Source organism: Primulina tabacum, chromosome 3 (genome assembly GCF_025594145.1).
Source record: "Primulina tabacum isolate GXHZ01 chromosome 3, ASM2559414v2, whole genome shotgun sequence".
NCBI lineage: Eukaryota > Viridiplantae > Streptophyta > Magnoliopsida > Lamiales > Gesneriaceae > Primulina > Primulina tabacum.
Window position 1 is genome coordinate 5,384,967 of NC_134552.1, and position 25,414 is coordinate 5,410,380.

At 33.1% G+C, this 25,414-nt stretch overlaps 2 protein-coding genes across 3 annotated transcripts; both read right to left on the bottom strand.

Moving 5' to 3' along the window:
- Window positions 1–396: 396 nt before the first annotated feature.
- On the bottom strand, window positions 397–2,625 carry LOC142539560 (homeobox-leucine zipper protein HAT5-like). The gene is made up of 3 exons (XM_075645104.1): window positions 2,136–2,625; window positions 1,682–2,055; window positions 397–828 (listed from the first exon to the last, which is right to left on the bottom strand). The coding sequence occupies exons 1-3, from the start codon at window positions 2,215–2,217 to the stop codon at window positions 457–459; spliced, it is 828 nt and encodes a 275-aa protein (XP_075501219.1). The 5' UTR covers window positions 2,218–2,625; the 3' UTR covers window positions 397–456.
- Window positions 2,626–9,861: 7,236 nt separating this feature from the next.
- LOC142539561 (putative phospholipid-transporting ATPase 8) lies at window positions 9,862–17,577 on the bottom strand. 2 transcript variants are annotated; one of them, XM_075645106.1, is made up of 12 exons: window positions 16,809–17,577; window positions 16,577–16,698; window positions 14,219–15,579; window positions 13,143–13,253; window positions 12,767–13,043; window positions 12,496–12,584; window positions 12,280–12,388; window positions 11,997–12,206; window positions 11,751–11,876; window positions 11,125–11,223; window positions 10,681–10,872; window positions 9,862–10,590 (listed from the first exon to the last, which is right to left on the bottom strand). In XM_075645106.1, exons 1-12 carry the CDS (start codon window positions 16,891–16,893, stop codon window positions 10,000–10,002), a joined length of 3,372 nt encoding a protein of 1,123 aa, XP_075501221.1. In that variant the 5' UTR covers window positions 16,894–17,577; the 3' UTR covers window positions 9,862–9,999. The 2 variants fall into 2 exon arrangements, with proteins under 2 accessions (XP_075501221.1, XP_075501220.1); XM_075645105.1 differs by having other exon boundaries at window positions 16,577–17,577.
- Between the last annotated feature and the right edge of the window lie 7,837 nt (window positions 17,578–25,414).

Here is a 25,414-nt window from a genome sequence, read left to right on the forward strand (position 1 = left end):
TAGATTTGGGTTGGCCATGATAATTGGATATCACATATGTCAGTCCAATTGCACCCATCTAATTCATGGCCCATCTATAAATTGATATGAAATTGGGTAATCACATATGATTCATTTGGTATATAATAATGCAAACATCATATAATACGTCTTAATATCAGATGAGTTACAAGTCGTCGACATTATAAACGGGTTTTAAAAGCTCTCGTTTTTTGGTTTGTTAGTATCTAAAAAAATTACAAATATTTATGGAAAAGGGGAATGACATTGTAATTTACATTTGAAGGGTAAATAAAGGTATACTTCTATTTCTAAGAGACCCAATACCTATGTCAAAGACCCCCTTAGATTATAGAATACAACATACATCATACATTCGTTACCACATTACCAGCACAAAAGTAACTTAAATTATTTTATTAACTAATCATAAGAATATTTAACAATGTCTATATTCTAAATTAAGTCCAGATAAACGAGCCGATCGGCTCCCCATCCCCGTCTTCTTGGTGGTGGTGCTCCGCCGCGGGGAAAACGAACTTGTAATAGCTGCCGCCAATGTCGCCTATCATCGTCCTCCTCGGCAGCCACCACGTAATCGGGGTAATGACTGCAGGGGAAGTAGGAGTCGCCGCTGTCGAGCAGCTGAGGGCCGTCGTCGTCCACCACAGCGCCTCCATCGCTGCCGATGCTTTGCGGGTCTTCCACCTTCATAGTGAGCTGGAGGCACGGAGGTGCAAATGTCGGGACTGGATTCGATCCATGATGTGCCGATGATTCTCCGACCGGCTGTTCTTCGGCTTTCGCCTTCTCCGTCAAGGAAAGAAGCTGTATCCGAAGGATCATCCTTGTCATATGTAAAATGTCTACCATTTTGACGATCATAACTTGACATAGTACAGGAAATAAGGAGATAAATTTTAAATTTTTAATTAAAATAAAATAATCTGTCAAATTCTAGAGACCGGGAAGGTATATTTGCTTTTAAGAATTGAAATTTCATCGTTATTTAAATTAGTGGGGGGTAGGATCGATGCTATTGTAATCTATGAAAGGATAAAAATTGATGGATGAATCGATATCAAAGAAAGGCATCTTATTCTTTGGACTCAGCCAAACATGTCCTTATCAATTGTGAAACCGCGTCAATATAGAGGATTTGAATCCTCTGCTCTGTTTTCAGTCATGTACATTTCTTACACAATACGATTAGCTGATCATGTCGTGAACCTTACAAAACGTCAGATAAATTTGAAAAGTTGTCGAATGAAACGAGATGATCAGCTAATCATCTTGTGTACAAAGTACACAACATACCAGCTGCTATATTTTCAGTCATGGTAGATGATCCAAATCCCAATATAGCAATACATACATATAACGGCCATTACGGATTCAATAGCTATCGATAAAAATTGAAGAACTATGTTCTTTGAACATAACTTACAGTAGAAGGGGCTTTCGAAAATTTTTTCCCTAAAATTTTCATATTTTCTGAATTTTAACTATCTCGGGAACTGTAACGGAAGGCTCCATGCGACAGTTTTGCAACGATCCAAATTATATATGAATGATCTCTTGATATATTATAATAATTTATGGCATTCGTTAAATCTCTTTTTGCAACGATGATGTTCGAAATGAAGTAAAAGCTAGAAACTTGTGATTCAAATAAAGTTACCTCAGCTTTGAGTTTGTCATTTTCCTTGGAAATGGATTCATAATCGAAGACGAGTGAGTCGTAAGAGGATTTGAGCTGATCGAAATCCCTCTCAAGCTGTTTAGTCTTCCACCGTGCGCGGCGGTTCTGGAACCAAACCGCTACCTGCCTCGGCTGCAACCCCAGCTTCTTCGCCAGCTGAGTCTTCCGCTCCGGCTCCAGTTTGTTCTCAACCTCGAAGCTCTTCTCCAGCGAGTGCACCTGCTCAGGAGTCAGCCGGCGCTTCTTCCCCGGCAACTGCTCGTCGTAATACTCTTCGTCGTATAGCTCCTCTGACGTGCTGAAAAAGGGCCGCCTTCTCGATGTTTCCTCCATGTTCATCACTGATCTTCCTCCTAGTATGGATCGAAAACTAGTGTCAATATACGAGAGTGTAACATGGGGAAGAGGAGTCAAATTATGATTGAATTTGTACCTCGGAAAATGGAGTCACCATTTCCAAGAAAAAGCATGTTGCCGTGGCACGAGGGGTCGAAGAAAATACGATCATATTCCATTTTTTCCCTCAGATCTCCGGCGATCTAACACACCGTCGTCCTGCTCAATATATTCACACACACAAACAAAGTTCCCCGGAGATAATTTAAGATATATAGATATATATATATATGATATTATTTTTATTCGGAGATTTGGAGAGGGTTCTTTTGAGGATATTAGAATAACATGACTTTGTGGCGAAAGAAGCTGGTACTCCACAGCAACCTCGCCGGAGTCTCCAGCGGGAAGATGCAAAATCCCATCATGCGAAGCAAAACTTGTCCCAGATCGGGCTGGGAGAACTACTGCTATCGAATTCCGATCGAAGGTTGAGGAAATGGATTCGAACCAGAGATTCCGGAGAGGGGTAATTCGGTAATATAATCTATTTCCCTTCGGCTCTTTGGTGCTAAAGTTCCATGGGATGAGGCTGTAAGGTTATATACTGGTTTTTATATCGTGAAATTACTATTTTAGACAACAGTGGACTTTGGAGTGTCGCAATCATTGATGAGGTATGGATTGGACAATTTCGGGGTCGATTATGGGTTTTGTTGAGTGAGGTTGACTAACTTGCGCTAGGGGGTGCGAGCGGGGAAGTTGTGCTACGTGGACAGAATCTGGACCGTTGAAAAATATCAAGGAAATGCCTGATGGACAGCGCCAGATCAGATCAATATTGGAAATAGAAATTTTAAAGTGTTCCCCATGCTCTGCTGTCGGGGAATTATCGGTCGCAATCCAATTTCCAGTTTTCACCATGTCCATTTTCTATTTCTCACAATAACCAATTTTTTTTAAATTAAAAAACAATGCGATGTCTGATTTATGATCTTAATCTATTAATTTATATTTTTTAAATTTTAATCATTTTTGCTAGAGGTAAGACGCAACAACAAAAATAATGTCACGTCAAAACTCAGATGAAAAATTACTATAAGAATAAAAGTAATTGAAAAATAAAATTATGAATCGATCGATAATATTATTTTTAACATGTTAAAAAAATACAATTATAATATTTGCAGTTAATTTCGACTTGTTATAAGGTACGAGTATTTAAATTTGGGTAATTTTTAATTATTAATTTTTTTTTATATATATAAAAAAGTATTTGTAGTGAGTGCATGCCATTGTTGATACATTTTCTAAGGGGACCCATGGAATCCATTTTTCTTTTTCATGGTGGGTTGAAACTCGAAATGGATGAAGATAAATAAAGAGTATAAATAACTTTTAGTGGAAATAAAGAGTATCACAAAAATATATTAATTTATATTCAGCATTTATTATTACCAACATAAAATGTGTCGACACGTGTCGATTTTAGGAAACAAGTTTAAATTGATTTTGTTACTCAGATTGGTTAAATGTAATGTCAGCATTTTGGTGATAAAAATACTTCGAGTGGAAATCAAATCGCACTGAAGTCTATTTTTTTATTAACAGAGGCTCAAATCCAATTTATGTTAATTAATAAGATGAAAGTTACTTTATCATGTGAAACGGTCTTACATGTTAATTCATGTGAGACGAATCACCGATCCGACTCGATTTATGAAAAAATATTATTTTTTAATGATAAAAATATTTATCACAAAATAGATTCGTAAGATCGTCTCATAAAAAATTATTAATAAATAATAAGTATATCATTTAATAGACATGGAAAAGACTATTGATTAATTAATATTTTGCATTTCGCTCGATATTCTTTAATATAAAGATTTAAAAAAGAGAAAAAAAAAAGGTATCGGTTTGCCTTTAACTTATTTTTAATTATTATTAATTAAAGAGAACAAGGCGACAAATTTTAGGATACGTGCACACTTGAGTTGAATTAGCATATATGTAAGTGCATGCACTGGCTATTTTGAGTAACAATTGCACATTTCTTTCAAGTGACCCACATGCTTTATATATATATATATATATATATATATAATTAATTGTGGAAGGCTATTTATATTATACAACTGCCAATCACAAAATTTATCTATTTTTTGAAAAAGTACGTCTAATTTTATTTTGTTTTTTAAGAAAAGGACTGTTCTTCTACCCACGATGTTAGATATATCCTTTTTTATGCACCATGCAAATGTATAATTATAAGGTACAAAATAAATTTTCTTAAATATTGAGACAATAAAATCTCCCAAAAAATTTGAATTATATACTAAGCCAATTGTCAGGATCGTGTGATTGGTTACAAGAGGGTTGAATAAACAATTACACCAGGTTGTCCAAAATTCGGTTGGGATAACAACTTTGAATTTAATATTTCTCTCCAAGTCAATGTCGGTTAGCTAATCAGACAAGTTATGTGCGAAGGAAGTTAAACTGATAGATTGAACACTAAAAAATGGCTAAGTAAGAAAAAATAGTTGGGTTATCAAGAATAAGCTGACTGAAATGTAAATGACACAATGATGTTTATGAATGCTTGGATATTTGAGTAACTCCTACATTACCCTTTATTTCTTGTGGGAATTACGTTCACTAGAAGATTTTGAAGCTTATAACTTTTGTAACAACCCGATTCATTAAGGTTTTTCATTGCCTAAGCGAAACTCCTAGTTTAGCTTACCCACTTAAACAACACTAAACAATACATTAATTGTCAGCTTACAAGTGTTTCGAAATGAAAATATTAAGCACAAATTGATCTTTAATGATCTTATATAATACTCAAGTGTGTGCTAAGAAATCTTGAAAGCAGTTGTGATATTGAAAGCTTGAATGTTTGAACTTATGCGATGATTCCAGAAAGTCTAACTATTTTATAAGTTCCTATATTTATAGACTTGGATCAAACGGTCAGTAAAATCAAATAATATATTTCTTCCTAATATAGCAGTCGTTAATCTCGTCTTTTCACATCACTGTCTTTTCTAACAATACGTACATTGTAGGTAGTGTTCGTATATTTCTGACAATTCAGAGACTGTTGGTACGGGAGATTTTATCCAATAATTCAGATTTGTAATTCTGATTAATCTTATTGATCCTTCATATAATGTTTCTTCATTCGCTCAAATATATTTCGGCCAGTTGGTCTTCAGTTATCAGTTCGGTAAACCTAAATATCAGTTAAGCTTCAAACACATTTGGTCTTAAAATACTTTGAATTTTTCTCATACTCAGTTTGTTAAATAACCAAAATTTAATTATTGCAACACAAATATTTAAAATATATAAAACGCAATTGGTGCATGAAAGGAATTTTCGTGTATATTAAAAACATCATATTTAAAATATATAAAACGCAATTGGTGCATGAAATAAACATTTCAGATAAGTGGACAAATTGCTTTTGTGTGTGTATATGTTCAATTCTTTTATCACAAAAACTCCAGCGAAACGATCTCATAAATCAATTTTGTGAGATACGTTTTTTATTTAGGTCACTCATAAAAAAATTATATTTATGCTAAAAATATTATTTTTTATTATAAATATGAGCATATCGACTCATCTCACAAAAGATCTTGATTTATAATTTCATTAGTTTTTGAATTGACAAATCTTACAAAAATCGAATTGGATTGGGTTTCTGGTGCACAATCAATATAAAATTAATTATGTGTTCAGAAATGTACCTTTGAATTTTTATGAATATTTTTTCAATAATCTAAGCGTCACATCATTAAAATTGTGACAGCGCCCCTCTCCAGAAAACACCTGAGAAGGAACAATATAGTGGTTGCTTTTGTAGGTTGGCAAGTAGCTTTTGTAGTGCTTCCTTCTTTCCCTTTGTGAAGTGGGGATGCTTTCCCTAGCAAGCAACGTCTTCTTTTTTTTGGATTTGTTATGTCGTTCTCTATACGACCACTAATTTAACATATGTGTGTGCACATATATTGATACCCCATGTATGAGTCCACTACCCCTGGTACATTCCTAACCTAAATGGAAGACAGGCCCAGCACGAGCCCGAATATTCTCCTATAAATATCAGGTTCAGATCATAATTGGAGCATTCAATATTTTATTTTTCAGCAACACCATAGCTAATCTCCCCTTATATCCTCAGTCTCTGACTTGAGCAGTCGGAAGGACTACGTCGGGGCACTCTCATGGTTCCCTTCTAACGGTCTTCTTCGTGATTTCAGGCTCAGGGCAAATTCGAAGTCAGCGTCTGGACTAGTGTCACTTGCTGAAATCAGACCGTAAATTTTCAGTGAATATCATATATATATATATATATATATATATATATATATATATATATATATATATATATATATATTCACCACTAATTTTTAGTATAATAAATTATATATGGTGATTAATAATTTAGTATTTTATAGATCAAAGAAAGCATAATCAGTTCAGTAAGTTTGCCAAATCATAGTTTAAGATAATGTTTGTAAGAATTTATTCTAAGTGTTTCTCAACTTCTAAATAAAATTTTCAAACATTTAATTTGCTGAAAATTTGAAAACACTTAAAGTAAACTCTTACAAACACTACCTTATTATTCTAATTAGTCTTACACTTATAAGTTGTAGTACTACTACAACAATTTGGTTTCATTTTGTATTTTTAAGTCGTTTTCATCGAAGTTTTGATGATATGACACGGAATATTACATACATATGCGAAGAAAAATTGATTAGAAGTGCATTTAGTTGAAGGATCAAAGTAATTGCATGTGTTGATTAGCCACTAAACGGACAAATTCTGCATCCCTCAAATAATTCTTTAACAAGTTTGAATTTTTATTATCCTTTGCATCAAATATGTCATTGCAATGACATATTTGAAGTTGAATGGAATAAAAGAGATCGTCTAAAATTCTATCGATGAGTGTGGAGCGAGAACGAAAAATTTATCTGCCAACGAGCCTCATATAATGATATAATTCCATCAAAAAAACAGTTTGTAAGGGTGAGAAGTCGCACAAGGAAAAAATCCCTCACGGACTTTTAGTTGTGTTAGATGCAGCAAATATAGGAAGTTCAATGCAGTCACACAGTGGCGGAATCAGGAATCTGATTCTACCCAGGCTAGATTTTAAACTCTAAAATCCTTTAATATTTTAAATTGATCTACTCGGGCTAATATCAAATTTATCCAAAATTATACAAAAATTTACATATAAATTTTTTTTAAACAAAATTAGCCCGGGTGAAAAGTAATGTGGCTCCGCCCTTGCAGTCAGAGAGAGAGTCTCGTGTCATAAGAGATGCTCGTTAAAGTGTGAATATTAATTTTAAAGAAAATTTTTTTGTGAGACAAGTGTCAACATGATTCATACATAGAGTACAAAAATATTATTTTTGACAAAAAAATTAATATTTTTATGAATCAGATATGTTAAGATATTTATATCACAAAATTGACATGTGAGATTATATCATATGAGTTTTTGTGATAATTTTAAATGACTTAAATACAAGTTTATTCATGTTTTTATTTATTTATTTATTATTATAAGATAAATAGCGAAAATTCAACATGTATCAGTAATATTCTGTATGTTTTTTTAGAAATGTTTCAGTTCTTAATGCGAAAGCTGAGATTTTAACGACGTCGTTTATAGTGATCTTGGCCCAATTGAGCGAAGCTATAAAATTAGGGACTTAATGTTAAAGAACAGATTTGGGCTAAGAGTCCAGGGCTTGATCAATACAGCCCAATGCGATTGAATCAGCTTTTTCGAAGGGCCTATGGGTCAATTTCGCGTTGTAATTTGGTTGAGAAGCCTGCCACTGAATTGAATTGGGTCCATGAATCTAAGAAATAATGAGAATTCTTGATCTCTCTCAATATATCTCTCAATTCGAAAATCCAAGATTTGAATTGATGTTATTTCATTGATTCCTCCTAAATTGCATTGATTTCTCCTAAATATTTCATTTTAATTTGAACTTGGTTATTCACCATGTACGAGGATCCCCACTAAGCATCCATGGCTAAATGGTTAAAGCGCCTAACTCATAGTTGACGAATTCGTAGGTTCAATTCCTATTGGATGCACGTCAATGGGATCCTCCAATAGTCGGAGAAGCATATACCACGTAAAATGAGATGATAAATTGAAAAATAAGGACAATAATCTATATAATTTTTTTTCCGTATATAAATCGAATATGAGGGAAAATTAATTAGTCATCAACCGGATGGATTAAAAAAATTCAGTAGCAAATTCACTTACCTTTTAATTTGGAATATGGATTATTGATTTCAATTTTCAATCTGCTTCAGTAGAAAACACAAACATATTATTCAGTCAGCCACGATTTTCTCTCGATTTTTCCCCAAAATTTTCGGGCAGAATTCTCTTTTCTTTTTTTTTCTTCATCCATGTTTTGGTTAAAAGTTTAAATCAAATATTAAAATCCATAAGAATTGTTAATAAATAATAGACTGGGATATTACAGTTTGATAAATAAATGATTTTAGTATTAGTTTTTTTTATTAGAATTAATTTTAAAATGCAAAATGTGGCGCTCAATTCGGGACTTAGAATGCCACGATACCTAGTAGCATGTCATGCGGAAATTTTGCCTCCTTTGAACAGTAAAAAAAATTCTAAATTTTATTAGCGGAAGCGAATTGTATAAATTACTAGTAAATTAGTATAGATTTTTTACAAGATCAAACTAAAATATAAGATTAAAAAAATGACAACGATTTGTTATAAATATTCAAGACAACAACTGACAGATCATTCAATGATATTTCTTTCTTTATCCAATTTTTGGATACTTGGATCTGAAAATTATAATATATAAAGAAAATAGAGAGATTAAGTCTTTAAGGACTTACCGAGAATTAAATAATGATAGATATGATATTAAATTTAACCAAATGATATTATAGATAATATGGTTAGCATCCGGTTATATGAGTGCACAAGAAAAAGTACAGTTAGTAAAATAATAACGAGCCGATTGAACTAATATACCTGGATTGAGTCCATTGAACAACGTGACCTTGGTTAATCACGTCATACTACCTCCAAAATTTTATGTAATGCTTCAATGAAAAAGTTCTCATTGTGATATCGTCATACTAAGTGTGATTCTCATCAAAATTTCACCAAATGAGATTTTGGTTGATTATCGAATGAGCGAACGAATGAAAACTTTAAGATATATAAAAGATTGTTTTCCTTCTTTTCAACTATTTTTAAAAACTCGTTCTCTCACTAGTATTTTCCTATTATAGACCGACCCGTTAAACTCGAAAATTAGGCTATGAAACTTTTGAAATTATTTAGGTGAATGGTCTCATTTTATAGGCAAGAACCAAGCCTTTCCTCCAATCCATGTTGGACAACTTCGGATAACCGGTTGGACAAAGGAGATGGTGTGCTAGTTAAATAAATATGATGACGATATTACATTTCTTTGTATGTATGTGTGTGAATATATACACACATACATACTATATGTTTATGTATTTTACTTAGTTATTTTAATTTTTTTTAATTATTAGCATTATATAATAATTCAATATTATATATGTATATATCTAATTATAGGGTATCACAAAAAATCTAACATCCCACCATTAGTTGGTTTCAATTAAAGTAAATAAAACTCAACAAAGAACCTGAATTTTTAAAAAAACACACAAAATTGACTTTTTGTAAAGTTAAAAGCCAAAAATCAAATCGTTTTTGGTGAATACTAAATGTGCCTGCCAAGTGGTTTATGATATAATAAATTTTCAAACCATTAACGGATATAACTTCAGATTTACAAAAGGAATTGCATGCTCGCGAGTATGACCTCCAAAAGTTGTCATCCCACCAACATCCCAATAGTTATCGTACACAAGATTAAAATTTACTGTTTAACTAACAATGAGTCTTGATATCTTGATTTATCTTTTACACCACCCATCTTTCCTGAGTCAGACGATTCAATTCCGGACCCTCCCAATCCACTGCTTTGAATTATGTCATGTATCATCGGATTAAACTCAACCTGTAAAGTCCTGTACAATATATATGGTAACAGAGTAGAAATAACAACAAGAAGGGTCGCCAGCCAGTAGAACGGACTTGGGGCACAAGCTTCAACCAGAACTTGGAATGCAGTTGTGGATACTACAGGCGAAAGCGAACCATATATAACTAAAAAAATGTACCAAAAGGCAATGCTGCCCCAGATGAAGAAGTGTTGAATCCATGTAAAGTAGTTGATAGATAGGGCCATTTGGCAGTTCACCGTCCAAACCACACATGTATACATAAGAACACCGAGAACTTCAAAATCAACAACGCTGCCATCTCTACGAAAGGCTTGATGTAGGATAGAGTTAGTTGTGAAGAAGAAGATAATCATGGAACTAATGATACCATTTAGCATCCAACCAAGTATGCGCGGCCAACTGAAGAGAATATCATGAACTCCCTCTTCGTATAATCGAGGATGCTGTTCAAACATATGAATGGGTATTTATTGTTTTCTTAATCTTAGCCATGGGGAAAAAATATTTTCTAGCATTTATTTTAGCTTGTTTACCTTCAGACAGAGTCGTGCGGAGGCATCCTGGTCAAAAACACCAAGAGCAATCACAGGGAGTGAAGTGAAGAAAACGTTGTAGAATGACATGTACCAATCATTATAGGCAGGTTGGCCGGAGAAGGAAGCACGAGCCTCAAACCAGAATAGGGTGAACCCAAAGGCAATGTTCTTGTAAAAGAAATAACATATCTGCATTCACCGACGGAATAGGAGAATTACAAAAGTCGTCAGTGAAAACAAATGCTGATAATGCTTTTTGTCCCACAGAATCGCAGGCATATTTTATTTGTGGTGGGTTATGCTTGTGATTTTAGGAGAAGAGCACACAAGAAATAAACACCCCTAAATTCACGAGTCCCTTTCAATTCTAATTCTAAGATCCACAGACATAGCCAAAAATTTAATATCATGACTAGTAAATAAACGAGAACATTTGCGTACCATCATAGATATTCGTCTGTAGCACCAGTGGCCATGAACTAACAATAGGCGTTCCAGAAAACGGAACTGCGCTACTGTAAAATCACTCGACATGGCAGCCTAAATTACAAATTTATATAAACATCAGACAAGTTTTTCCTTGTTTATTTAATGGAAAAATATATTCTCCTTACGTGCATACAATGCTAAAAATTATTCCTCCAATCGGAGATTAAAAAAGCGGGTGAGAAAGTAAGCAGGCCGGGAGACAGAAAGATTGTTTTCAACTTTATTCTTAAAAAAGTACCGTAGTTCAGAATATCCAGCTCTAGTTCCTAAGGAAAACCAAGCGAACCTGCACATATTACTTCAGTATCCCTAACTTGAAACAAGAGGTAGGTCCCAACTCCAAACAAGAAAAAATATACAAGTTGATATTACACATCAACGCCGTATATGAAAGGAAACCAGACATGTCAATATTGAAATGCAAATTAAGTAATTATTTTTAACCAGTAAAACCTGAATGTATTCACGCACAACAAAACACTACGTTAATTACACACAAACATAAGCAGGATAGCATCTTTCATTGACTAGGACTACCAAATGGCAATGTTGACAATAAAAATAGAAGCGGATGTTACCTGCATTCCTTCAACGCCACTGATGCCAACACCAATATCAGCTTCTTGAAGCATGCCTACATCATTTGCCCCATCACCAATTGCTAGTGTTGTTTTACCCATACCCTTTTTAACCAACCTCGTAACCTGAATATCTTCAAACAGTAGTGTTACTTTAATTTGCTGTAACCAGATCTACTATATTGAATTATATAGAAGGACAAAACCTTTACAGTAAGTACAAATTAGCACAACAAAGACACATACGAGAGCTTTCTGTTTAGGTGTGGAGCGACAACATATAACAGATGCACAATTAACCGCCAGATCCAGAAATGCCCCCTCCAGATTCGTGCTGAGAGCAAAAGACAATGACTTGCCATCAATTATCAAACCATAGGAAGTCGAACTGCCTCCAGATGAACATAGCTGAGATTTTCCTTTCCTAATTTGATATGTAATGCTTTCACTCGAAGCCTGGGATAACCAGACCCATTAAAAGATGTAATATTAAAATCGGCATCATGAAGTAAAAAAATACAACCATTACCTTCGTATCATCATTCTTGTCCCCTCGTTTTTCAAGGTCGCTAATTTCTGGGGAGTCTAAAGTGATCACGATCTGCTTCATGTCCTCTCTCAGTAAGCCACAAGCATATCTACAGGAAAGGTAGTAATATAGAGGTCAGACAATGCCCGATTATCATAGGTGAAGCAGTGAGAAAGGAGGAATCTAACAATTCAAGTAATCAAAGTGGTCACTGACCCAATATTTATCGCTGTCTCCATCTTGTCCCCTGTTATGACCCAGATCTTGATTCCAGCATTTGCAAGTTTGTTGATGCATTCTGGAACCTACATTGCATAGAAGAAAAAGATAATTTGTTAACAGTATTAATGAATATTTATAACCCGAAAAATATAAGAGCCTCCACTTAATGCTAAATGAATTTCAAATCAAACCGTGAAAATTACTTCAAATTTATTTATTTATTTATTTTAAAAAAAGAACTATCCAAATTAAATTCGATATTGACCCCCTTTTGTAGCTTGTCCTCGACAGCAGTAGCTCCAAGGAGAATCAAGTCTCTTTCAATCTTATCAGCGGCTGCATCCACCAATGCACCTCTATCAGCATTTACAGATGCCTTGGCATTCAGTAACTCTTCTTCCCATGATCTAAAAACATCTTCACTAAGTTCACGGTATGCAACTACTAGAGTTCGTAAACCTGCTTCAGCATATCTTTTTATATGTTCCCTTGTTTTAGCTTCAAAATTTTTTGCTTTTCTAGAGAGCCGTTCGAGCATTGCACTGATAAAATACCAGAGTAGATGTAAATATTTGAAGGATGTCATTCCAAATTCTAAACAAGACATGTCTCGAAAGCATTGTTCTTAGGAGAGAAAATACCTGTCTGCACCCTTGGAGAGGAGCAGCAACTGATTTTCAGCATTCTTAACTATCACAGACATCCTTTTCCTGGCGCTACTGAACTCCAAGACATGAAGAAGTTCGTATGATCTGGAAATAACACATAAATGCAGATAAACTCATCAAAAATGAAACAAGAAGGCAGTTCAAACAAATTTATAAACTAATATCGTCAGAAAAGATGATATGTGTGTGTGTGATCTACCGTTGCTGAATAAATTATTTGTTGACCGTATCTTCAATTTCTAGGCTCAAGACCACATTGAATTGGAAAAAAACTTGAAGAAATCCTAAGTTTCTCCCCCCATTCGGAATCCTGGAAGACACATAATAATTAAGCAATTTGGCCAGAAGATGATTTAGCCAGTTTCCCTGAGCGATTGCCAAACGAAAATGGCAGGGTCCTTGTTTATCTTGATGGTCTGTAACACTTAGTTAACACCTCAGTTTCATTATTGGTCTAGATTTTTAGGCTTAAGACCACATTGGTTGAAAACGAGGGCGGTGGTCCTCCACAAATCGGAAAAAAAGTTGAATTTTCATGTTTGATATTTCTGAAAATTCTAGTATCGGCCCCCTAATTGTGAGTCTCGGACCCCTATGCCAGAACTAAGTAATTTGGCCAGAACATGATACAGCCAATTTCCAATTCCTCATTCATCTTGATGTTCTGAATGTAACAGTAGTTACTATCTTATGAACACCGCGAGAATTGTACGAATTTTGACAGCCACAGGTCCCAAAATTTTGAACCTTGAACATTTTAACTACTTAGTTAACAAAAATAATGCTACTCTGAAACACTCATCCAACTCCCAGTTTCTTGATTGGTTTATTACACTAGGAAATGAAATCCTTCCCTCCATTGTGAAACATTCCTACAACACGAATACATATGGGTACAATTAGTTCTTAATCTTCATTATTTGGTAAGTGAATCTTGTGTATAACTGAGACCTATAACTTGCTGTAAAAGGTGAAGAAAAATGATCTGCTTACATAGCTTAAACCTTCAAGGAATTCAAATGAATATCTGAACATGCAAAAAGACGCACCTGTCAGTTTTTCTGCCTTTTCCATAATCTAGTTCATGCAAAGAGATACTAGTTTGTGTTCTCTCAAAGAACTCAAAGCCAAGCTCCCTAGCGGCAATAACAAAGGCAGCTTCATCTGGCGACTCAGCTTCGTAATCAATTTCACCAGTTTCTTGATTCACCTCTGGAATGGCTGTATGGCAGAGTGCTAGCACTCTAAAGAACTTTTGTATCACATCTGCGTGAGTTTCATTAACCCATCCACCGTTCATAATGCGACTGTCTTTGAAATTAAAACCTTTGACCGATTTTCCCAATTCTGTGACGTTATCAGTAGACATTTGTATATTGGGGGAAATATTCACAATGTTATGATGTGCATCAACTTTTCCCTTAGCTAGGGCTCTTTCTACCTCTGTCACACCGTGGCCATATGCTGTGCCAGCTATTGAGCATTTAACAAAATCCATTGAGTTGCATGTCAAAGTACCCGTTTTATCAGAAAGGATAGTATCTACTTGTCCAAGCTCCTCATTCAAATTAGAAGTCCTTGCATGCGCTGGGTTGTCGGTTTCATCATAATACATATCTTGATCCTGATTTATAAATATGCCCTGTAAAACTTTTACCATCTCAATAGATACATACAGGGATATTGGTATCAAATATCCATACAACATAAGCCCAGTCAAGAAATGAAAAAAAGCAGCCAGTGCCGCTCGTTTCGGATCATAAAACACGGTGGTATGTTCTGGTTGGAGATACCATCTCTGCACTTTTCCGTCATGAATGTCATTCTTGGTTGTGATTCCAAAAAAGAAAGACCCCATAAAAGATACTGAGATCAATAAAGTAAAAAGAATGTACACTATCTTATCCATTTTTCTCTCAATCTTACTCCTCTTAGAAGGAGGATCTGTAGCATTCTGCATCACTTTCGTGTCATGACCAGTAAACACAACCACACCATATACGTACTCAGTATTTCGAAGTTTAGAATCTCGCAGGAGAATCTGTTGCAGAGAAAGGGGATACTGCAGACCATCATACCACATGGTTCCAATGAATGAGTAAAGATCCTCATTTGGGTCCTCACACTTGATAATTGCATTGAATTTTTTATAGTAGTCATCATCACGCAACAAGGATGTAACATCAAGAGCATGCTTCACCTTGAGATTAGTCTCTCCATCTAAGTTCGTAGTTTCAACATAACAAATCCCGTCCTCATAGCTTGATGAAATAAGAAGCAGATCTGCAGGGAAATATTCATCCTTGTACACCTTTACAAGATCGCCAACTCGTAAATTCTTCCATCTGGTATCTTGAAAAGTATTGCTTCTATCGTAAACTTTGACCCTGCGGTTGTTGGCCTCTATATCCTAAAAATATAATTATTTGCACTTAGATAAATTGAAAATATAAGTGGGAGAATGACGCAGCAACCATTACGTCAAAATCTCTAATAAAAGAAACTGAGCTGTAGAAATTTTCATCATAAATCAGCCACCGACAAAGAATTTTTTAAATGAATCCAAGTCTAAAACAGTGTGAAAAGTAGCATGATGATCAAACGTTTTGGGATATCTTAACTTCCTCAGTCGCAGCATTTGTTTACTGCAAGCCCGTGCATTTAACTTACTCAATAACTAGTAAAAGCACTGATAAAATCACTAAATTGAACCTTGTCATCTTCACAGTTTTTTAGCTCAACGAATGCAACTGATTTTCTACAAAAAGTAAATGTCGATTAGGTTAAAATAATGTAACATTGTTTTAAAACAAATGCTAATTTACTTCAGCATTAAAAAAAGATTGTAAATATAAATATTTTGAAAATTGTAAAACCGGGAAAGGTGCTTCAACATCGGGATCACAATTTTATTACAGATATTGAAGTGTGACAGTTTTATGTAAGAGGAAAAGCCGAGACATATACCACGACGAGTAGATGATAAGAACGATACTGAAAAATGGAAAATAAATCAATTCGAAGATGCACAAAATTTATGTCAAAATCCCGTTATAAATCAAAAATAAAAAACTTATTATGCGTACAAGTTACTCTTAATTATCTTTAAATATGCTGTTACTAAGGAGTCATTTCTTGTAGGCTTCATCTGACACCAACATTGTCTTCATTTTATCATTTACATCAAGTATCCAATTTCTCTGGCCAAATTCCTTGATCTTGTCTTGACTACATTTCAGACACTTCTAGTGATATATGGTTCATGCATTCCCATAAATATATATTAAGACTCCTTCGCATCATCTCATATGAAAAGATAAATATTTAAGAAAGCATGCATGTGAAAAATCAAAAACCAAAACCTTCAACGTCCTCAGAATATAAAAAGAATTAAAATGCACATATACCTGTTTCCTACGCCTCCAATCTTCCAAGGCTTCTTTCGCCATTGTCGCTCCAATTACAACGACCAAAGGTGCAAGAACACTTGTAGCGCTGTAAGGTGCTAAGGGACTAAAAGATACACAAGCTACAACAAGAAAATATATGTTTGCGACCCTCCTAAACTGCTCAAACAATGATTTAGGAATAAAATTAAAGGCGGTGTATTTTGTCGTAGAAACGTAATTGCTCCCGTACCTAAGCTGGAGCTGCTCTGGATTATCAGGATCATTGCAATACACAACCCTGGAGTAACCCTTTTCCCCAATTTGACTATGCTCATCTCTAAACTTAGATTTGAGACATGAAAATGAATAAAGCCTGGTAAAACGAATCCCTTTTCCTCTACCACCAGCCATTTTCCTCAAGTCACACCACCTACTTCACCTCCACCCCCAAATCCTCAAAAACCCAAAAAAAAAGGTAAAAAAATAATAATGATGATCACTTCAAGTCAATACAACAATAAATGCCACAACACTGCCAACAAATCCACATTAACCAGAGTAACGTTCAATCAAAAGCTTCTCCATTACCGATGCATGGCATATGTAAGCATTCTGCTACTACCGAAAAAAATAATCCCATTGCAGGTGGAGCTCTGGGAGACAAATGAAGGCAAACGAACAAGAAGCCAAACAAATAAATGCGAACAAAGCTGAGCTGCGTAGAAAACCCACAGAGCCCTATAACTCAAGCTTTCTCCCCCCTAAATACTTTACTCTTTCAGCAAGCTCCAGAGATCTCTTGCTTCCGCCATTGGATCACAAGCATGCGCTACAAAATACACGAAATTCGTGCATGGATTCTGAGTAAACGATAAGGAAACACCAATCCGATTGTGTGAAAAAACAGGTAGAATTATAGCATCTGCTCGAAGTCGAAGCAGTGATCAGTTCAGCAACTTTTCAAGTGCACAGAAACAGAAGACTGATGGGTGAATTGGTAGACTCACTGTTGGTTTAATTGACGCAAAAACTTACTTTTAAAAATATCGAAAATATTTTTTTATTATAAATATTATTTTGTATTATAAATATTTACTTTTTAATTAATCAATTCATCCATTTATTTTTTATTTTATTAATCAAACTAATAATACAGATCACGTGAAACTTCTAGTCTCCTCCTTGTATAATTAGGCTCGTGGAATATAATTTTTTATTTTATTTTAAATAAATTTATAAACTTTTATATTTTTATTTAATAAAAAAATGTTTATATTTTATTACAAGTAGTCAGTTCATTGACGGTACTTTCTTATTTAAATAATAAATTGTTCAAATATTACAATAAAGATAAAGATTTTGGTGTCTTATATAATCTTTGTAAATATATTGAACATATTTTAATATACATAAGCACACACAAAAACTCTTGTGAGACGGATTTCTTACATATTCATATAATTAAAAAAAAATCATTTTTTTGTCAAAAATATTATTTAATCAATTATGACTCATGTAAACTCGTCTCACATATAAAAATCTATAAAATTATCTCATAAAATACCTTCTAGATATACGTGCATGTAATTGAATTGCATAAATGGTTTGATATTTAAGAATAATAAAATTAAAAAACTTGGGAAATTAAACTAGAATGTGATGAGGTTTTTAAAACATATTACAAACTTTGCTATCTTATTTTAAACTTTTTTTTAGCAATATTTTTTTAAACTTTTTTACAAAATAACAAACACCATTTAGATATTGAAAATATTTAAATAGTATTATAAATTTTCAACTATTGAACAATTGGTTGTTCGAATATTACAAATAAAGATAAAGATTTTGGTGTATTGTAAGATCTTTGTAAATATATTGAACATATTTTAATATTATATATATAGAGTATGTCTCTTGTGAGACGGTCTCACGAATCTTTATCTGTGAGACATATCAACTCTACCGATATTCAAAATAAAAAGTAAAACTCTTAGCATAAAAATTAATATCTTTTCATGTATGATCCAAATAAGATATTTGTCTCACAAAATATGACATGTGATATCGTATCGCACAAGTTTTTACCACATATATATATATATATATATATATATATATATACACACACACGAAAATTCTTATAAGATGGATATCTGATTCAATTCATATCATTAAAAAATTTTATTTTTATGTAAAAATTATTATTTTCATTAATTATGGATCAAATCGACCCGTTATACAGATAAAAATCCACACACATATATATATGTGTATATACAGGTATAAAGTCATAAACAAGACATCACTAACCTAATTCGAACTATTTATATAATTATATAAGATGGAATATTAAGCTTTCGTACACGGGATCTCGTCCAATCTTATCTCATGTTACTATAAACGTCTAAAGTTCATATTTCATTATCGTCTCTAAACTTCCAACTAACACAAAATCGGAATAATTCCATTTATGTTTTATCTAAATTCTCGAACTGGAACTTAAATTGGACCTTTTGGCGTAAAAAAATCAAACGGAAGTTGCATATTGATCGAAAAAATGCTGTAATATTCGAATTTTGTGCTTAATACATAAATAACATATCATTCACGTAACAGTATAAGATAGAAAAACGTGCTAAATATGGGATAAGGCGGGATAGATAGATGGGTGGACCAAAATGCAATTGTGTTAGTGGCACGTGGTAATATGGGCCAAAGGTGTCGTTGTTGATGGGCCCATAATGGGAAAACAGTACTCCACGGCCTGCCTTATGGCATCATTTTATGGTAATTTTATTAATAAAATTATTAAAAATATATATTTTTGAAAACAACTTAAATGACAAAAAAGGGTACAAAAATAAGTTGCTTTGAGAGTAGGCTGGCTATATGTTTTGATAGAACCGGTATGTGACCCGACTCGTAAACTATCTGGTTAGGACGAGTTTGGATAGGTAAATGATTGTGGATCGATTAACGCATATTTATTGTTTATATCAAGATGTGTTTGGAGGTATTGAATCGTGATTGTAGTTGGTTGTGGAATGATGCAAAAGGTCTTGTGAATATATTAAGTTACATGATACAACTGAATAATGTATAATTTTTTTAGTTGCTTGTAGGTAATTATCCAAGCATAATGGGAGTAATCAATATGTTTTATTATACTTCAGGATGAACGATTTTGTGAAAAACAAAAATTTGTGTGAGACGGTTTTTCGGGTCGTATTTTGTGAGACAGATCTCTTATTTTGTTCATCCATGAAAAAGTATTACTTTTTATGATAAGTGTATTATTTTTTATTGTGAATATCGGTAGTGTTGACCTGTTTCACATATAAAGATTCGTGAGACCGTCTCACAAGAGACCTACTTTTTGTGAAAATGGTCAAATGAGACGATGGTTGCTTGTTAGATAATTTGGTCGTGTTGATTTTTAAAATTTGGTGAAAAATTAAATATTATTAAAAACACGTCATGTGTGTACTTGTGTAATGAGTTTAAACAAGCCGGACCCATAAGGTGAGGTAAGAGATGTGATCGAGTTGAAATTTAGACAAGTCACGTTGAGTATGTGATATCTGTAATCGCGATTATTGAGAAATATCTGTAATAATTAAAAAAATTATTTCTTTAACGACGACAAATTTTTTTAAATCTTGTCTTTTAAAAAAATATCGTAGTTTTTATGGTGATATAAATGTAACAAATAAGAAATCTAGTATTTGTATTAAAATTAATTTATACGCAAGCATTAAGAAACTAGTATATATTATATACAATATTGAACCATTAATACTAATAATAATATGTGATAATAAATGTATGTCTAGGACTAAGTACAAGTACATCTGAAGTCCAATTTGGATAATTGAACTAATCGAATATGAGTTCAACGAGATGGATTTTGGTCAAAAGGCCGGAAATTTGAAACATGAATGATGCGACTGAATGGATGTATTTGATTTGAGAGGACTGAGGATGGAATGGATTTGAAAATGATTGTAGATATATATTTAGGGTGTATTCATTCTATACTTTCAAAGATTTTTAATGATTTTTTTAAACGATAGACTTTTGTGGAGTTGATATATTTTTATTGACTTTTATGGAATCTCATAGAATTGTAAAACAAATTTCATAGACTCTTATAGACTTTTTTTTCAAGATTTTTGTAGACTTTTGTAAATTTTTTCAAAGAATTATGTGAATTTTGTAGTTTATAATTGTGATTTATTTTTTATTAATTTTTTTAAAATAATTATTGGACATAGATAACCTCTTCAATTTTAAATTATTTTTTTATTTATGAATGTAAATGAATTTTACTTACTTAAAAGTTAAATCAATTTAATTTGTGAAAAACGACAAATGAACTATCCAATTTATTGAAATCAAAATTTCAATTCTTTATGTCAATTCAACATATTAATGAATAATATTTTTATAAGTTCATAATAAAATTTTATTAAAAAAACACTCAAAATAATGAGTAGTCTTTTATAAAAAAAATCTAATCATTACTGACAATTTGATCAACATCGTTCTACATTCCATTGGCTATGATATCCCTCCATGCATTAGCATTTGCTCGTTGTTGTTTTTGAGTATTAAATAACTGATCAAAGTTGTCACTTTCATAAACTTGTACTGATGAAGACTGTGGGGACCCGGACGCTAATCATGTTCTTAATCATTGGGACTAATTAATCAATTATAATAAACAGGGTCTAAATTTTTTTTTTAAAATAATGCGGAACGTAGTGACATAAAATCATATATACATCTCAGTATATAAAAGTATCAATTCTGTACTACATACATTTATTTAATTAAGGTTTAACGGCTAATATCAAGTGTCCAACCCTATCTCTAATCCAAGTCCGTAGCCGCCACTCTAATCACGATCTCTCTCTTTATCTCCGTGACCCTGAACATGTCCCACCTGTTGTCATGTACACATACAGACAAGACAACAGCCGGATAATTCCGGTGAGAATATAATCCCAGTATAAATCAACGAAACATGCAATCATATGAACAAATATAAAGCATGTAACAGGTAACAACAATATGTATCAAAATCTGAAACATAACTAATATCAAACTGTCGACAATACTCGTAGCTACACAATTTAGACAAGACTCAATCCTAGTCTAGGGATCCCGGTTTCCAGAAGTTGGCATTCCTATATCGACCAACAGTAATAGAAAAGACTCCAGTTCTATCCACGTCGATAAGGTATCGATCACCAGAAATAGAAAAAGGTCTGATTCTATCCACACCGATATGGTATCGATCACCAGTAATAGAAGGAACTCTAATTCTATCCACACCGATACGACATCGATCAACAGTAATAGAAGAAACCCAAATTCTATCCACATCGATAGCCAATCATCCGGTGACAGACTCTGGCACTATCGCCAATACACTATCTTGTGACATCGTGCAATGTGCCCGTGGCGATCCCGCCACTATCAGGCACTTCTGTCACAAGATTACTCGTCTAATACATGTTATCTGTTAATCAAGAAAACAAGTACATCAATCAAATCAATGCAAATATCAATGCAATAAAGTAAAGTATGTGATTTAAGAAAACTCAAGTCTAAACCGACTTAAGTCGATCTCCCGATACCACATTGACTTATACCTTTCGTTTGTAGTTTCGGTCAGGAATTCAAACTCTGTCAATCCCTCGATCTGGCAATGGCAATATCAATGATATCATATCAATATACCGTTTAAATCGATACCAATCTGATCAATAATTCAAAATCAACGGTATAACCGCACAATCCCGATATCCCGGTCAATATAACATCACCAGATAATAATTCCCTCAACTAATAATCGATACCAATACATTCTGATATCATATCTCAGTCAACTAACTTCATAAAATCATAACAATTCCATAATCAGTCCGTTTCTTAATCTGACTTCGATTCTATGATGTCTAACATGTCAAGAACATCATATATGAATTCCATTCAATTCTGACAACATCATAATTTCAAATCATATCAAAACGTAGTAAAACTTACGTCCAGTTGTAGCCTGCGTTGATATGAACACAGTACTGCAGTCAGATTCAAAATCAGACGGACGGATTTTTCACAAAAGGCGTAAGGATTTTTCACAACTTCACAGAGACTTTTCTCGACTCTTTTCTCGGAAATAATGAAGGAGGAACGAAGCTTTGTTACATATATATATATATTGCATTCACGTACATGCAACAAGGCAAATGGCTCACTCTCCGTGCAACACGTCTCGCGCATATGCGCGACCTATATCGGCGCATATGCGCGAGACCTTCTGGTCTTCGCACATTTCTTTTCGGCAGCTCGCGCATATGCGCGACACCTTCCGCGCATATGCGCGAGACTCTCTGGAGTTGTGATTGAACTTTCACACAGCTCGCGCATATGCGTGCCTTCCTGTCGCGCATATGCGCGAGACCTTCTGTCCAATTCGCGCATGTGCGCGTCTCATGTCGCGCATGTGCGCCGATGGTACTGTCCTCGCACATACATTTTCACACGTTACTTCAAATCATGTCTCGGTTAATCCTTTCATAATCATATCAAATTATAAATCAATAATTACAGATTACTAGGATTAAATTTCCGGGCATTACAAAGACAATTGACCTTCATTATCTAGTTCAATTTGAAATTCATCAAATTGACATTTCTTTCAAAGAAAATTGTGTAATATAGCACATGCCAATACAAGCCCTGTTAGGGGTGGGAAAAAATGCCGAATTTTCGGTATACCGAGATTACCATAACAAAAAAATATTGAATTTACCGAATTTTAAGTATACCGAAGATTTCTCGATACGGTACGGTAACAATACCGAATTTTTCGGTACGGTAACGATATCCAATTTGAAAATTTTGGTATATACCGAAATACCGGAAAAATATACAAACATTTTAAAATATATAATATTTTAAAACAATAAATTATAAATTTTTTTAATATGTAAGGTTTTTTTGGTTCGGTATACCGAAAATTTTGGTATAGTATCGATATAAATTTGCTTATACAATAATTTAATATATAGATTAACTAAAATTAAAGAAAATAATTAAAAATAAAATGTTATATAATAATTAATAAAAAATTAAATTTTAATTATGTTTTTAAAAAGTACAAATAAAAGGAAAAATAAATAGATGAGAAAAGAATGAAAGTTTGTGTTGAATTTGGGAGATTTCTCAATTAAATGTATATCCAAATCTTTAGGTTGAATCAAATACTTTTGTTGACATTTTATTGTTGTACCTTAGGCTATAATTCTTTTACTTAATAGAATTTCATAGAGTCATTAAAAGTCTATTGACATTTTGAATACCTATAGACTTTCGTAGAGCTTTTAAAAGTCAAGTTTGAATACCACATGACTTTTTAAAATTCTACAAAAGTTTACATTGAATACCACTAAACTTTTATGGAGTATATAAAAGTTTAGTTTGAATACCTCTAGATTTTTAAACTCCATAAAAGTCATTAAAAGTCTATAACCAATACACCCCCTTAGAATAGAATTAGTATGATCGTTCATCGTTTCAATTTTTAAAAAAATGGTGTTTATTGACTTTGTTACATTAATCAGTCGTCTATGTTAATATATAAATTTTTTAAAAAATATTATTCGACAAATTTTCCCATCAATTTTTATTGGAGGAAGAGAAGAAAGATATTATAGATTTTGATTTTAAATCTGATACAGAGTAAGTATATAAGAAGTATATAGATAAACAAGAAAAATTAAATATTTAAGCTAAAAAAATAATTAGACACCGCCTAGGGGCTGGACGTTAAGTGGCTGCCACCTACAGCTTTTTAGAATATCAATTAATAATATACCTATCTCGGGTATATTCGAAATCCATAATAATTGTCATTGAAAATTGTATACCTTGATATGAAGCCGATTCAAAATGCTCTTGATTTTTTTTAGGAGTGTCAAAATCAGACATGATCCACCAACCCGACACAGTTCAACCCGAAAAAAATAAGGTTTGAGTTTGAGATTTTCGGGTCCGGGTCAGATCGGGTTGGACCCGATAACTGACCCGAAATAAGTGATCGGGTTGGGTTAGGTTGGGTTCGGGTTGACCCGAAAATTTAATTTTTTTTAAAAAAATATATATAATTAATAAATATTGCCTACATTTTTTTTATATATTTTATATCTGAAAAAATATTTATTGTATATTTATATCATAAATTTTCATAATTTAATATTTATTTTGAACATTTTTTATTTTTTAAATAATTATTTATTTGATTTAGTAAATATACTTTATTTTTCTACGATCAAACTTTCAAATTTAAATCATATATATGGGGGAGATTTTATTATTATGTGTTTAAATTAAAATATTATTATTATTTTTTAAATTTTATTTATTTTTCTTTAAAAAAATTCAAAATCGGGTTATACAGGTTGATGGGTTGATCGGGTTGATTCGGGTTCGGGTTCGGGTTCGGTTTGAGGGTTTTCGGGTTGGATCGGGTTCGGGTTGAGCAATTTTTGAATATTACTATTTCTCAACCCGACTCAACCCACCCAAACCACCTGAATTGACACCCCTAATTTTTTTCACACAAGTAAGTTACTGATTTGAAATGCATCACAATTAGAATTGAAAATTGTACAACTTGATATGAAGTCGATTCAAAATACTCTTGAATTTTGTTCATTCAACCCAATCAATGAATATGAGTAACCCTATAGTAAATATGAGTAGAGGTGGGCGTATCGTACCGAAATTTTGGATACTTTATACCATACCAAAAATATCGGTATGATAAAAATGATACCGTTATTGTAC

Coding starts and splice junctions, on each gene's coding strand:
- LOC142539561 (XM_075645105.1), bottom strand. CDS start 16,969: ATGGCTGGTGGTAGAGGAAAAGGGATTCGTTTTACCAGGCTTTATTCA. Junction 12,585..12,766: donor AGGACAAGCTACAAAAGGGG/GTCAATATCGAA, acceptor TATGCAATGTAG/GTTCCAGAATGCATCAACAA. Junction 10,873..11,124: donor ACAGACGAATATCTATGATG/GTACGCAAATGT, acceptor CGGTGAATGCAG/ATATGTTATTTCTTTTACAA.
- LOC142539560 (XM_075645104.1), bottom strand. CDS start 2,217: ATGGAATATGATCGTATTTTCTTCGACCCCTCGTGCCACGGCAACATG. Junction 2,056..2,135: donor TGGTGACTCCATTTTCCGAG/GTACAAATTCAA, acceptor GATCCATACTAG/GAGGAAGATCAGTGATGAAC. Junction 829..1,681: donor ATGACAAACTCAAAGCTGAG/GTAACTTTATTT, acceptor CTTCGGATACAG/CTTCTTTCCTTGACGGAGAA.